This window comes from Halyomorpha halys, unplaced genomic scaffold (assembly GCF_000696795.3).
Source record: "Halyomorpha halys isolate HHAL.00 unplaced genomic scaffold, Hhal_1.1 Scaffold912.1, whole genome shotgun sequence".
In the NCBI taxonomy this organism is placed as follows: Eukaryota; Metazoa; Arthropoda; class Insecta; order Hemiptera; family Pentatomidae; genus Halyomorpha; species Halyomorpha halys.
In genome coordinates this window covers 480,842-498,148 of record NW_027110766.1, presented here as the reverse complement: position 1 = coordinate 498,148, position 17,307 = coordinate 480,842, and the positions used below count along the sequence as shown (strand labels likewise).

At 30.1% G+C, this 17,307-nt stretch overlaps 1 protein-coding gene across 1 annotated transcript; it reads right to left on the bottom strand.

Moving 5' to 3' along the window:
* Positions 1-4,846: 4,846 nt before the first annotated feature.
* Positions 4,847-16,986, bottom strand: Axud1 (AXIN1 up-regulated 1). The gene is made up of 5 exons (XM_014430762.2): positions 16,426-16,986; positions 14,961-15,898; positions 10,304-10,516; positions 7,730-7,909; positions 4,847-7,437 (listed from the first exon to the last, which is right to left on the bottom strand). Exons 2-5 carry the CDS (start codon positions 15,819-15,821, stop codon positions 6,940-6,942), a joined length of 1,752 nt encoding a protein of 583 aa, XP_014286248.1. The 5' UTR covers positions 15,822-15,898; positions 16,426-16,986; the 3' UTR covers positions 4,847-6,939.
* Between the last annotated feature and the right edge of the window lie 321 nt (positions 16,987-17,307).

The following is a 17,307-nucleotide window of genomic DNA, read 5'->3' as shown; positions in this document are numbered from 1 at the left end:
GTGGTAATCGAAGTAACACTCTAAGAATGGGACTGAATGTTCTTATTAGTTTCGAAGCAATTAATGATCAACGATTAATTAGACTAGAAGGAATGTTTTGCTATATTTCTCTATCCAGTGCGTACTCTTCGACTGATGAAAAGATGCCTTCTACGGTAATCTTGGAAAAATGATAGACTGGACCAAATATGATGCAAATCCTTCTTCACGGATTTTCGTCCCATTTCTCTCCACTCTAACCTATCAAAACCTTTGAAACGTCTCGTTCAAACCCAACTTTCAAGAACTCTTTCCAATCCCGCTTCTACCCAGGCTTTCCAACACAATTCGCTCTCCTTAAAATAATCAGCAAACCAATATTGAACTTCAAGAATCCACCATCTTTATCCATTAACCATAACATACTCCTTACTAAACTCCAAAACTTTTGCTTATATGCTGGTTTAAGTCATTTATCCCAGATTGGTCCCACTCAACCTCCATCCATGACACCGCCCTCTCCTAATAGGTACCCTATTTTCCTTCCACATTAATCACCTCCCACTTCTCATCTATCACTCTCAATACCATATTTACGCAGATTATTTGTAAATAAATCATTTGTCCTTCCCACCTTCTGACTTATCAATAGCCACACAAAAACTTCAAGACCACTTGAATCGAATTAGTCATTGGGCCATAGAAAATAAGCTCAAGCTGAAAGCAGAGAAGACCAACACTATTGTAATAGGTATAAACTATCGCTAATCACCTCTTTAATACCTTACCTTACATCCCAATCCTGTTCCTAACTAATAATCAAATAAAATTCTATTCAACATTCGAAAACCTTGGAGTCACCTTTGATAAAACCCTTTCCTGTAAAAACCATTTCTCTGGTCATACCTTTTCTATCTCAAAAGTGCCCAAATTACATTCCCCACCTACTACTTTAGCAAAACCCACAGGTTCCTAGTCACCTGCTTGATATTATCCCATTTTGACTACTCTTTTAAAGTATATAGGGTGCCTCTGGGGACCTCAAGACTGAACTAAAACGTTTAATAAATTGTGACATACTGGAATACTATTGTTTAATAAATTGCCTGGTATAATTCATCTTCAGGGTCCACAGGGACGCCTCTATTTTCCGTTATTATAAAGAGAAGAAGTGGCTCTATCCTTTCTGTACCAAGTTATGCCACCCTGCCATCTGTCATACATTTCCCATCTACTTCAATTAAAATCCTACATTCAAACCCGTTCTCGATATTCAGATTTAAATATAACAGCCCAATAAACCAGTAACTTTTGACAGACCTTTCATTGTCAGATACTCCTCTATATGGAATGCCATACCTAATTTCATTTGTAGCTCCAGTACGCTCAACCTTTAAAGCCTACCTATTCCTTTACTTCCTGTCCACCCAAAAACAAAAGAATTTGAATAAGTTTCTGTTTTTCAACAAAAATTTGTAAACTGATTGAACATTTTTATGATTGCTTGTTTTGTTTTTTCCTCTGAACATATTCAACTAACTATTATTCTAGCCTTTTTTGTTTTGTAAATTGAGGTTGTTTTATTTATTAAAAATTTGTAAATATAGATTTTTAACATAACTTAATTGTTACATAATTGAATTTTTTCTATCCTTTACTCTTTTTTTATTTCATAATTACTCTATTTTTATACTATTATTCTAACATTTGTGTTGTTTGACTGATGAATGACCCGTTTTTTAATTTTAAAATTTGTAAATATTGAATTTAACATTACTTGCTCTTTATTGTTAGTTATCATTTTTATTTATTTTTGCTTCAATTTGTTATAAGAAGTTACATTTTTATTTTTATTATTTATGTTATTTGATTATTTTATATTTTATTAGTTGATTTCTTGCTCTACTCTAAGACACTAGAGACTATGTTTTATTTTCTGTTTTATTATTCTGAAGGGATTCGTTCCAAAATAGATAATTTTGTTAATATTATTATATCTAATACCAGCTTTCCTAAAGATCTGAAATATTAATCAATCTCAGTCCATCCAATAAATAGCTTCCTTCTCCAAGCCAATCACTGGTAATACTTCAACAAATGATAATGTTTTTAATAGATTTCACCATTTAGATATGGATTGCTACTTAAATTTAACATCAAACCTTGCACATTATTTAACAACCTTTGGCTTAAATATTTAAATGAATATCTTGATGACTAAGGTGTTTACAGTTAAACATATGCTACAGTCACTTATTCCATTAAGATCAGTGCTGGAGTTGTTTTTAATTTAATTTATCAATTAATAGGGTATTAATTATTTACCTATTTAAAATTTAAAAAAAAAAAAATTACATTAAAAATTCTAAAATACTTAAATCCTGTTTAAAATGATTCCAATGAAAAGCATATAAATACATATAATAATAAATTAAATAATTATACATAATAGTAAAAATTTTAAACCTGAGGGAAAATAATAATTACACTATATTCATAATTTTAATAGCATGCTAATCTAATTTTCTATAAGTTTCCCCATTTCATTTATATATACAATAAAATGTTTAATTTACGTACATTTTAAAACTCCCACCATCTATAAATCCACCAGTATTTATAAATAATTTTCCAACATCTAAAATATGAGTCCTATCTGGTATTAAAGATAACTTAATTACACAATGACACACCACGTGTAATTCAAATCTAATCAAGTTTATTAAATATTTATTACTTTTAACTTTTAGGTTAATAACACAAAAAAGGAAATCCTTCCACATCGAACCCACCCCGCTAAGACCCCTGGGGAACGACGAACCCATATCACTTTTGAAATATTTGCTTAAAATGGGAAGAGAAGATTTTAAGATAGTTAAATCAAGCAATATTTAAAAAGCGCATGAAATTGAAAAACGGTGGAGGTGATCATAACTATTATCCCGGAGGCAGCCAATAAAAACATACCAAAGTTCTACCCCCTCCCCAACACCATCAGGAAGCATATCCTCACTCTGGTTGGCCAGCGAAATAACCTGTACAATGTCTTTCAGCGCACGCCTGATTGTTGCTTAAAACCAGTCAACAATGCGATGACTCAACAGATAACTCATGCGTGAATGGAAGACCGCGCTCTGGCATGACCAGCTCCAGAGAACTCATGATGACACAGTTTTGGAAGCTGGTCAGGAACTTAGTCAAGTGTATTCTTTAAGATGCTTCCCAGGAAGGGTAAAGCCTTCCTGCTGAACATTTTAAACTCATGCATACGAATCTCTTACATCTCAACTGCCTGGAAATATGCAATTGTAGTGTCTATTCAAGCCAGGGAAGAAAGGTGACTTGCCTGAGCACTACCGCCCGATCAGCCTCCTCGCACATGAACAAGGTCTTCGAACAGCTCCTGCACCACCACCTTATAGAGGGAAGCTGATGTTATACCCCCTGAGCAGACTGGATTTCAGCGAGGTGTCGCCTGTGAACACCATCTGGCGAAACTTCAAGAGCACACCATAGGGCACATTTGTGCGGCGGCCTTCATCTCTCTGGACTGCAGCCAGGCCCTCGAGGGAGTGTCCCTCACCCGCTACTACTCCGCCAATAGCTCCCCTCTGTGCCGGAGTTCATAGGCCGCAGGCACATCAAGTTTTTTGATGGGCTGAAGGCATGTGCTAACGCGCTGTTCAGTGAGGTCGCCTCTCTACCAAGATCCGGGAGATGGCCAAGCACTGTCCCCTTGGTCGACAGCCTCGTCGAGGGAAGGGCTTCGGGCTCTGCAGCCTGAAGTCATCTTAGCTTTTATGGCAACTAATGTTGAACTTTAACTTTTATTCAACTAGTGTTGAAAAAAAACTATCATAAAAAATCGACTAACACATTAGCATATACATAATAGAAGATATCACTATTAAGTAAACTACTTATACAATAATTATACTAACTTATTGTATAATGATTAATTTATAACTGGAAAATTGTGATCACATCTCTTATGTAGTAAAATTCCTCGACTTTACTAGGTTTGAAAAATTTCCTAGCATCTCCATATACATTTTTTTTGTGAAGTGCTAGAGAGTTGTAGAAGGGGAAAATATACATATAATCCAACATTTTAAAAAAATCATAAGCATCATATATTTCTTCTTTTTCAACTACAGAATTTGTATTGCTTTAGATAACAAGTATTCTCAATACCTCGGCAAATTTTAATACATTTTTGCAATTTATTTTATCAAATTTTATGAACATTAAAAAAACTTAAGGCCAATAGTTTAAAAATTGTAAGAAATGCCAACTTTGTTATTGATTAGCATAATTTTAAATTTAATTTTTGTGTCAGCTGATTGTTAATATTTATTTATTAATATAGGTATCAATCTCTTCGAGATTTAAAAAAAAAAATAATATCACTACTAATACTTTTACTGATTGATTAATAATATCAAACACTTTCATCAAATTTTAAATAATCACAATTCAATGCAGACACAATGAGGTAAATACTGAAGGTGACCAGGTAACATGAGAAACTTCTTGGCCTAGGGTTTTAATGTTTAGTAAAGGAAAATATTTGGTAATAATATCATTAAATTACACGGAAGTATATGAAGTATGTATAGACATAAAAAAAAAAAATAAATAAAACGCTCCTTAAATAACTAGACAAAAATTTAATCACAATCATAATCTTAAGAATAAAAACAAATTGGAACTTGCTTGATTATAATAAACCTATCAATTCCCTTGTTGATTATGCACATAGAAAGTTAGTGTTAGTGAAAACAATTAGTTAATTTGTTAATATAAAGTATAATTATTACATAGAGGTTTCCTAAAAGATCTGATATATTTTCAGAAATAGAAAAAATGAAGTTTATATCATTTTATTTGCTTTGGATATAATTTACATTAGTATTAACCGAGTCAATACAGAATATCCTTTGCCAAAATTGAAAGTTCATATTAGTATAGTAGAGTCTAAATACAAGAATGATCTGTAGTAAAATACTGATACAATAATTATTAATTACATCTTGAAACATTCAAGAGACACTTTTATTTAATAATTGAAGTCTGGAAATAGTAAACAATAAGTGCACTCAAAATTTATCTAGAATAAATGTAAAATTGATAAATCGAATTTTCTGGCACTTACATCGGCGACATTTTTTTTAAAATTTCGAACGACTTCAAATGTGTTCAGGCACTTAAAACATTTACTAAACCATACAGCATGCCAGTTAAAATAGTTTCATTGAAACAACATTTTAGATTTTTGAACACTAACATTATTCACTATTTCTAGTCTTCAATTTCATAAAAATAACTGCACATTGACTAGGACAACAGTTATGCATTACTAACAATTATTGAGCTTCACATGAAAGTCATATCGAGCCCACAATACAATACTTAACTCACAAATCTAACCATTGAGAAAATAGATTTCAAAAGATTTTTATTTAACACTAAAACTCATTCTTGAACAACATAAATGAAATATATGTCATGAATCAACATTTTAATTTGATATCAATAAAAAACGAGTTTTATTATAAAATAAAAATATTCAAAACCAATTTAACCATTAAGTTATATTTTCGAATTATGTGAGTATTGGATTGAGGATGCAGTATAGTCCAATACAGAAAGGACACTCATTTCAAACTGCTTTATAATTTATAAAACAAAGACTCTGGTACTAGCAGATCTGGTCACCCTTAACTAAAAGGTAAGTAGGTAAGTGTATAAAAATTAATATCCAGTAATCATCGACCCCAATTTTTAACTCAATGATTTTAAAATAATTTAAAAGATTAAATAAAAAAAAAAAATTAAATACCACCACTGTTTTAGACACATACTAACACAATTAAAATTTTGAATACTAACTTTTGGACCCACAATATTTTTTTAATAACTTCCCTAAAAATTAAAATTCTATCTAAAAAAAACTATAGCAACTTAAAAGAATAATAAATAAAAAACTTATTTGACCCATGTCCAATAAATATGAATCTTTATATTCAAACATTTTAGATGAGGTACAATTAATTCTGTTGGTCTCATAAATAAATTTATGAGACTTGGTACACATAAGGGGATTGGTGGGATAAACAAAATTATAAGTCTATCAAGAATAGCACTAGTTGTAGAGAAATGCACCTAGATATCTGAGGTTTTTTTGTTGTTTTTTTTTTTTTGCTTGGTAGATATTCTGATGTTAAAAGAAATACTTAACATTTAAAATAGTAATAATTCTACTATATTCAGCTGTGAAGTCATTAAACTTTCATACCTCTTAAGATAATCAATTCCTTATTAATAATTTTACAAATTTTAACTGTGGTAATAGAGAATGAAAATATTTATTATACAACTATCATTCAAATATGATTCTTGCCAATGATGAAACCTACAGTATAAATTCAATAATAATCAGAACAAACAATAAGAAAATAAATAGAACTAAAAACTGATTTTAAAATAAATTTCCGGATATATAGGAACAATAACATAACTGAAATATTCATATACAACAAAACTAATTTATACAAAATAAAACATACAATATTTACATGAGCACCAAACCTTAGAATATACAACATCAATGATATTATACAAAACAATATCACATGGTTTTTTTTCTCCCTTGAATATAGAAACAATTTAAAACAGACCATTTAATTAAAAAAAAAAAAATTAAAATTTTACCTCACAATAAACAACTGAATACATTAACAAAATTTCCTTGCACAAAATTTTAAATGATTTCGATAATAATACTTTAAAACGTGGATTAAAATTTTCATCTTTGCATTTTTTTATTAAAACAAATTTTTTAGCTATAACAATAACAGCAAATCAGTGACTTACTAGAGAAATTATAAATTTATCATTGACTTGTAATACGTTCAATTCACATACGTAAATAACACCACATTAAACAAATAGCTATTCCTAAGCTGTTACACTCTCTACCATTGTTTTTTTAATAATTTCTCCAAAGTTTTCTCCATCGGTCTCTTCTTGAGGTTTCTCAGCATCTTGTGAAGGACCCTGGTCTTGTATTTGCTCCAGGTTGGTTTCTTGATATCGGTTTGGAGCAAGCAATTCAGAGAAAGATTCCCCTTTCTCTTCTGGGTACCTGAAACTGCTTTGGAAGGACTCATACTGCTGGAAATCATTTTCATATGATGGATAGCCATATGAGGGATATGAAAAACCTGATTCAAATGGATAATTTGCATAAGAGACCTCTTGGCGATACCCGGAGAATCCAGACAATTCTGATTGTCTAGCTTCTTCTTCTTCTTGTTCTCTCTTCTTTTCCATCTCTATTCGCATCATAGTATGGATAAAATGAGTTCTTACTCTCATCGGATTGAATTCTATCCTCCCATTAGAATTAGCACAGCCATCGTGAGTGCACCCACAGGGAAAATTTAGTCTGTCCACCTGTTAATAATAAACAAAAGTTGTTGAGTACAGTTTTGTTTTGTAGATAAAATTGTAAACTCATATTAATTTGTAAGTAAGTTAAAAAAAAGTATACACAACATGCAGCCTCATGGTTCAAAAGACAAACTATAACTTCGTATATTACTTGAACATGCTATTGAACATTTCAAAAATTATATAAAAAAAAAATTTAATAAGAGAAACAAAAATTAGAGGTGTGTGTATTATTAGCATAATTGAAATTTATTCATAATTTTATGCATATTATTTAAATCTGAATTGAAGATACCTGGCATTTGATGCCGGCCTGAGAACAAGCACAAGTATCTGGATCACAAAAACCTTTACAGGAGCAGCCACAGAATTCTCGTGAACTGCGAATATCTCTGCACTCATCTTTCTCAAGAGAATCTATTTTACGTACTCCAGCAGCTCTCAACAGAGCTCGCCTCTGCCTTGTTGGAACAGGCTAAAAAAACAATGCATCAATTAGCATCTTCATAAAATTTGATATTAAATTAATAGAAATATATAAGATAAATATATATGTATAGAAAAGGTCTTTAAATATAATTAACTATGATTATTACTAAACAAAGCAATATTAATAGAAAGTATGAACAATAAAAATATCAGTTCAATACATTCTCTATTGACTATTTCAAACATTTAGGTAAGTAATATCAGGAGCATTTCACTGCAAACCACTGCTGATAAGAAATTACATTTTAAATTGGATTAAATAGTGGAAGAGAGGGTCAATCAATTGGCTATTTTTATATAATGAAATAATTGATTTGAATTTTAGTAAGATTTAAGCTTCAAATTTCCAAAGTCAAAACATAAGAAATATTACAGATACAAATTATATGAACTGAAGAAGAAACCAAACCATTTGCAATGAATGTAAATTTTCAGAAATACAAATAATGACATATTTCAGAAAATCTTGATGATTCCAGCAAATGCTTGACGAAAAAAAAACTAAGTTAAATTAATGGAAATAGAATCTTCTAGAACATTTGCATAAATCACACGTGAAAAAAAAGATTTTTACTGTATCTTTTATGCTCCTTTAATTACTACCAAATGTACAAAACTGATTTAAGTTCTTGATATTGAATTATTAGAACAATAAAACTTTGATTTTGTACAGAGTTGGGCAGGAATCATTACATGAGTAATTTAATTACATCTTCAATTATATGTTTCAGTTACAATATGATTACATTAAGATAATTATTAAATTGTCTAAAACATCAAAAATTAGTGGTTTTGAAGTACAATCACACTGAAGTAAGACACAATTACAATTACAGTAACAGTGTAAAGTAATTACAATTACTCCACACATTACTGTAATTGTATTTGAGAATATCAATTATAATAACTTCTTGATGCTAAGTAATTGTAATTACAATTACATCTTGACCCTTAGTAATAGCAATGACAATTATATATAATTTAACTCATATGAGAATTCAGTTTATATAGACATATTTCTAAAGAGCAAAAATCCTAAAAGTAAAACTAAATTTATACGTAAGCATGCAGCCTTAAAATTGATTTTATATTTATATCCAGCATCTTCGAAAACATACAAATAAACCGTAATATGATAACAGATCTATAAACCAACATGCAATCTGAAACTGGATATTATTTTCATGTTTTAGTGTTATAGTAAAACAATTACTTGGAATTGTAATTACTTGAAATTCTAGGGAAAAATAACATTTACATAAGAATGTAATTGGTAATTGCAATTACTTTTGCTCAGCTTGTGGTCCCTTAATTGCAATTACTTGTAATTGTATTTATGCATTACCAATTACAGTAATTGGCAAGTAATTGTAATTAGTTTTATGCCTGACTCTGATTTTAAAGGAAATGATAGCTGATTATCAAGAAGAAATAGCTGTTAGGTTTTTGGTTTTTCTGCAATATATATTTCCAAACTTTTAATTTTAATAAATTTAAAACAAAAATGCATTTTATTTATTGGTCAATTTGTAATTATTAACACAGGACTTTATCAATCAATAAATTTGCAGGTACTTGTGATTCTTTTAACCATCATGATACTGTACACTATTGCCTCCCAATTTCCATCCACTATGGAAATTTAACAGTCGTTGAATTAAACTTTTGAGTTTTGCTCACTTCATTATGAGGCCAAGCATTTACCAAGTAAATAAAATGAAAAAAAAAAGTGAATCGGTTTTGTTAGAAACAAAATTCATTAATACTTTAAAAAAAGAGAAATATTATGATAGTTGCCCTGACAACTATCCTTATCTGTAAATGCAAACCAACCTCCTCCCTACAACAGTTAATGCACAAAAGAGTTAAATTCATACCCAAGTTATTTTTTGTTAAATATCAGACGTACCAAATTTAATCAAAATTGTACTAATCATCCCAAGGTGTTGATGAATCACCCTTCTATATTAAGGGACCATTAAAAAGCCTATAAAGAGCATCCATACCAGACCTCACCACAATTAACAGATTTTTCTTTTTTAAACCCTTAAAGGAGGGCAGGGAGTAGATAAACTCCAAGAAGTTTTAATAAATACATATTCTATGTAAATATAGTTCTTTAAAATAAAACATGAAGTTTCACCTCGTTTGGGATATTAATTATAGAAGTAAATCTGTAGCATACTAAAAATTAAGTTATCACATGAATAAGACATTAGAAATCTTGTAGATAACAAACCAATAAAAACAAAAGTCAAATGGAGCACACTCCTCCACTATGATAACATTCAAATTATAATGACTATCAACCAGCATAATTAAAAATGCTCACATTCTATGTAATAAGCAATTAAAATTTTTAAAAAGTTCTAAAACATACCTGTAGGAAAAAATAGTTATCTGGATCCAATTCTGATTCAGTATTTTGGTCATCAGTGTCTGAGTCAGAAGAAGATGAAGGTAGAGTTCCCGGTGAGTTCCGAAGTTGTGCCAGCATCTCTCTATGAATTCTACGTTGCTCTGATCCATGTTCAGTTAAACTAAATGTTCTTCTATCGGTATGATTTAGTAACATGCCAAGTGTTGACCCACCCTATTTGAATGAAAAATGTCTTGATCATTTAAATTACTTGAGATTATTTAAATCAGACTATTAATACAAAAGGCAACACATAAATATTTAGATAAATAAAGGAGTTTTTATTTAATTTTTTCACTAAAATAAATAATGAGCCAATGCTAAGTAAGTAATGGCAATAAGTAGACCATGATTCACACAAATTTAATAGTAAAAAATATTTAATTAATCTATAATTGCACATTGAGCACATGTTAAAAAATAAAAACATATTCACTAATCTTTTATTATGACCTAAAATCATCATCTAAAATAAAGAAAATAGTCTATTCAAATAATATAAGCATAGTCTTATATAAATCTTCTTTTTTAATTTCATCATGGCACTAGGTGTGGTGCATCATTTGACTACTCTCAATTTACCTGCAGACTATCCTTAAGTTTCAGGCATCCTCTTATCTTTCCAATTAACCATCATAGTCAGTCTAGACCTACGAATTGACCTTGGGGTTAAATTTCAAATAGCTATATTTGGATAGCAGAGATGGCTCTGATACAACTAAAGCTAGTAGGTATAGATTGGGAAATCATCTCATCTATCAAGAAAATGATAGCCTGAAGCTGAAAGAACTATAAAAATGAAGCTTGAGAGATTACGTAGAATGGTGTGCTGTGCCTAGGTGCGACAGGAGTAATAGGGGTAATGCTTAATACATAATTCTCTAACATAGTTGGACATAAAGAGCAATCAGAGTAAACATACATGCAATCATAAACCAGGAAAGTGTCCAAGGCATTTAAAAATCCTTTTGAGCTTAAGGAAAGGGAGACTGGCTCAAGAAATAATTATTTATTCAGAAAATATTACTTAGAGAAAAACATCAAAGTAACTATCCCAGACAATAATAAATAGAAAGGGGACCCCAACTGTGAAAGTGGGATTCTAGTCTGGTACACTGATGGTTCAGTTAAAGAAATTGAATCCAGGGAAACTAACTCTTACTGGGTTTTAAAAACTCCCATGAACTCTAAGAGGCCATTGCAGCCAATTGTATTGAAGTATCAACTTAGCAGCCTTGAGACTGCAGAGGCATCGGTTGGATTCTAGCCTGGATGGTTTGAATTTTATTTTATGGTTGTCCCACAAAATGAAACTCGACCTTCCAACTCAGGTTAGAATAGGTTGGTTGGTTATCTATAGAAATACTTTTTCTTTCTGGTGCCTATACTTTATCTTCAAAAGCTAGATGTTTCATTTGGTATTTAAACAAATCCTTCTGGTCTCATGCAAATCAATCTCATTACTAACACCAAAACCATATAAAATAATACTAGAAAAAAAATCATCTTCCCATTCCTTAAATTTGTATCATTCCTGGCATGTCATCTTAATTTCAAGTTAAGGGGATAACCAGGATTTTTATATACAGGTGGAAAAGTTCAGTAGGCCAAGCCCATTTCAACCTAAGGCGTAAAAGACCGGCTCCTGGAAGGCCACAAGGCAGAGGAAGAGCAGAACAGGGATAAGAGGAGGATAACAACCAACTATTGAAACAACTGGGAAAAAAACAACTGTTTTCAAAATTTTTAATTGTTACATTTGCATGCAGTCTTCTGATAATTAAACTGCAGCTGTATGTCGGTATTGCCCACAGGGCAAGGTAAGGCTGAATAAATAAATAAAAATAAAAAATGTTAAGGGGATATACTATAAATTTTAATTTTTCTTTGAACTATAATAAACTTGTTTATAAACAATAAATATTTGGTGTTAATTGAAATTCCATTAATGGAATTTGGTAAGTATAATTTTCATAGAGAAGATATGGACAATTTTAGATCTTCCAGGGAGTAGTTCACATCAATATTTGTCTGAAACATCTTCTGCTCTCTTTACCAGCAGCTTTACCAGCAATGCTGACAGTACCTTGTAAATGTCCCTACAATTAATAATCCAGTTTGTCCTTTTTTTTTTAGGAATTGTTAAAAAACCAACCACCTTCTTCCGTTCTTTGAGCATTTCCTCTTTCATCTAGATCCACAGTATTAACTCATATATTTTCCTATGTAGCTATGCCTCAACTTGATCAATAAAACAAATTTCCTGCACATATCTTAGGTAAGAAAGTACAGAAAGAAAATTCTGTGTGAAACATTGCCTCTTTAAGAATTTTTTATATTCAAATAATATTAATCACACGAGGACTACTCTAAAGGTTATTAAAAGGATTTTTACATTTTCCTGATTAATCAGAGTCTAAATTAATTATTCTACCAATTCTGAACTAAGTAGATGATATGAAATTAAAGAAACTACAACAAATTAACTTTTAAGCTCCTTCCTTTTTTTTAAGAGAAATAATGCCAAACTAACTTCTGAACAAGAGAGAAAGAATAGCTGTTTTGTTGCATAAATCAAACCAGCAAAATATCAGTTTTTTTAATTATTATTATTTATTATTTAAAATTGCAAAATTAATAAGTTGTGCTCGAATAGTTTAGAATTTAGGAAATTAAAAAAATGCTATTGCTTTAATTATAAATCTGACCAATGTGGCAAAGCTAAAATTCATAATCCCAACATATTAAAAAAATAATTAACATAAAAAAAAAAGTTTAGTTGTTAACAACTGACATCTAAATCACATTAGACCGATTACTAGCCCAGCATGAATCAATATTTAATATTAGCTGTTTATTTTAATTACAATTAAAAACAATTTTGAAAAATTATTGCCATAAATTAATGTTAATGGCACTAAGTGAGATAGATGTAATAAAATTATTATAACAGAGATATAATTACCCAAGTTCGGTCACAATTCTTCATCCTTATGTACGCACTATTTTATTAGTATGTAAAAGAAAATAAGAGAAAAAAAGCTATATAGCCCGTAAATAGTAACGACTATATATATTACAGACCCAGGAAAATGTTATTAATTTGAAATTTAATATACCATTTTTCATAAAATACACTCAATACTAAATAAATATAACTAGGTACTTAATAAACCATTTAAAAAATAACTATTACACGTAAATATTCTATGTTAGGGAAATGTGTTACTTTATTTACAACTGATCCATAATATCAATTAAATATTTCATCTATTTGAAAAAATATTATTTCCCAATTGATGATCAAAAATGATAAAAAGTAAAACAAAAAGAAATTCTAAGTAAAAGCATTTCTCATGCTGATCAGAAAAACCTACAGCAAAAGACTCGACTAATGCCCTTATATCCAACATGATATAATTATGGTACAACCAATATTACTGAAATTAATACAAAATATTCAATAATCATGACTAATTGTTCTTAATAAATACAAAATAATAAAAATACCAAGCTTAATATGAACTCATCAGTTTCATAAAATATAAAAAGATAAATAAAAAAAATTGAATATTTACATATATTTAAAATCGGTTACTTCAAATCTAAAATTTTATTAGAAATAATCCCCTCAAAGAAAGAAAAAAAATTCAGTAGAAACTTGCTTATCTGTCCAGGTCAGGGCAGAGGTAACAAGTCAGACGGTTAAGTGGGAGAGCCAGTTAAAGGTTGATTCACATTATATGTTTCATTTTCCATTCATAATGTTTATGTTATCACTTATCCTCTATTTATATTTACATTATTTTCAAAACCATTTAGGTTACATCGTTTACACAAAATATTATAAAGTAAATGATTATATGGAAACTATGTAAATGGAAAGGAAAGTGAGAATGCAAAGATTTATTTACACTAAACAACATTTTGTGTAAACAATATATAAACAGTAAAATAGAACGTATAGATTGAATCGATCCTAGTCTATTGTGCATAAAAGAAAAATTCTCCAATATTAATCTAACTCAAATAGATAAAAATTAAAATGCGATACAAAACTTGATATACAAGTTACATCTTTAGTAATATATGATCAAGTTAAATTTAATATGAGATCAACTTTAAAAAAATATTCTTTAGATAGATGATTTAATTTAATTTTACAGATGATCTTCATATATTTTATAGTTGTCACAGTCAGTTATTTTGTTTGTTTTTTCCCTAAACTTAGATTTTCAAATAGATGTATAGTTATTAGTTTGTTTTTTTTTCACCTAACTTAGTGTTTTCACAGCATTTAATTTATTTATTTAATTTTTAACACTGGTAAGGCATAATTCTCATTCCTTAGTTAATGGTGATAAAAAAAGGTTGTTGCAGAATCGATTTGCAGAATGTTGGAAGGAAAGCTCATGTTATATATATTACAAAGTAATAATTCATGACATAGAACTAATAGCTTAACATAAGGGATTATTCATGCCAATTCCATCCAAGCATATTTAACCACTAGATATACTAAGGATTTCTTTAAAAAATAGTTACTACCTTTTAGAAGACAAATAAATAAAATTAAAAAAACTGATCTTTAAATTACAATTAATAGAATGTTTCTTACCTGTGAAGGAACACATGTAAAACCTTGAGCTCTTGGAAAGTAATACACATTTACTTCACCAAAAGCAATAGATCGTTTAGCCTTCTTTTCTGGTGGTTGTGGATGTGGTTCTTCAACTGATCCAGGCCGCTTCAACATACTTTTAGGTTTGATTGTAGGCATTGGTGTTCGCTGGTCCCAGGGAGAAGTTGTTAAATCATCAGATGAAAGGGAGTCTGCTTTAACGTCCGAGCTCAAACCAGAATCGCTACCTTCAGGCTCCTTGGTACCAAATGTTAAGCTTGACGCAGCTGAGCCCATATCCCAATGCCTTTCTCCTGCCTGTTCCTCGTCACTAATACCAGAAGAACTTTCTTCACCAAGTTCTGTTCCGACTACTTTCAATTCCTCAATAGTGACAGTTGAGCCTTTCTTGAAGCTAGAATCACTGCTGTCTTTTGAATCATCTTTAAAGTCATTACTACACTCAAGTTCTTGCTTGACTAAATCTTTACCACAATCTTCATCACTACACTGTGCTAATGTGGTGACCACAGTACTGTCCTGTTTTTCACTATATTTAGATATTGCCGAAGAATCATTTATTCCTGATTCATGAATAAAATCACTTTCACATTCATTTTTATCACCTACGATGGAAGAACTTTCAGATTTGTCAACATTTGAAAAAGCACCAATATCAGCACTATTTTCAACTATCACTGTCTGTGAGCAAGTTGGTGATGAATGAGAAACCTCTGAAATCTCTGTGCACAAATCTTCAGATCTGAAGCCTGCAAACTCAATACTGGTGTCAACTGCAATGTTGTTTAAGACAACAGAACATTCAATCAACCCACAGGAGCCATTTATTTCTGCCATTGAAAAATTAAACAAACTAAAAAAAATGGTCTTAATCGCAGATGCCACAGAAAGTTCTACATTGATGTGAGTGTCCCCTAAAATAAAGCAAAAAAATAAAAAACATAACAGAAGAATTATAAACAATTATTATAAAATCTGCTAAAAATTATTTGAATCAGTAAAAATAAACTTTAAAAACTGAACAGTAAAATTTAAAAAAGTACACTTCACAAGCTAGCAATGGATCTGAGTCATTTTAAAAGTATGCATCTAAGATATCCACAAAACAGAAGTAGATGAATTTAGAAATTAATTTTGGATACATCTGATATTTAAAAATAACAAAAAATTATTTATTATGGCTTCACCAGATGCAATAAAATTTGTGACTTTTTTTTCTAATGAGAGATAGTAATAACTTTCTAGGAAACAAAAGCTGATGTCATAAACCTCAGTAAAAGTTATTTGACATATAAGCTAAATTGTTAAAATGTTGAAACAAAAAGTAAGTAAAGAGAAACTAAAAAGAGGGTTGCTTAAAAATAATATAAGATTATTCTTTTTTAAAATTAAAATTCATAATAAAGAGTGATAACAGATATAACCTATTCTGTATATTTACCTGCACTCAAGTGAACTGATATAAAAACCTGTTCGAAGTTTACGGAAAATAGTTTCCCTGAGTAGACTATTTAGGAACTTAATAAAGAACAAATGAAAGCCGAGGTGAAACACTGAGAGAAGTGAACAACGGATAAATAGGGCACTAAATTTTTATCTGTAGAGGAAAACTGAAGCTAGTTGCCATTCGAACATCTGGCAACGTCGGATTCCAGGGCGCAGGTTCCGATATCCGAGCAAATAATATTTTCACTAATTTGGTCTTACAAAAATTTAAAAATTCCACTTATCCTCCTCATATCCGCAGTACACGTAAACTAGCCTTGATGCAAACGTCAGAGAAAACGATTCGATATATTACAAGGTCGGCAGAACGAGGGAAAAGGTCTAGATTCCGTTCTACATTTGTATTATTAGCTTTCATTTTATGAGTGATTTCATTATTTTCCCCAAAACTGTCGCTCTGAACCTTTATGTGCAGACCCCTCAACTACTATCAATTGTCGTTTCAAGATCTCCAGTTTAAATAGGTATCCTTCAATTACAACACAAAAGTAAATACATCACCCTGTTGCTATTAATAAATCAATTGCATCATTTTATTACACCGTGTTTCTTTCCTAAATGAAAGTTATACTTATTAAATTCAAATGGACTTAAACTATGAGTTAAATAAAAGCAATTATACACATTATGCGTGAATTAACTTTGATACATTTATATTCTTATCAATATATTTGTACACCACTTTGGATGGATGTTTGCAGATTTTGTAAGCAATGATGTGGGTCCTAATTTCATGGTTTTCTATTTTGACTTATAAATAGATATTGATATGTATATTCTTTGTTCCACGATCCCATTATAGAAATTTCATTTTTAA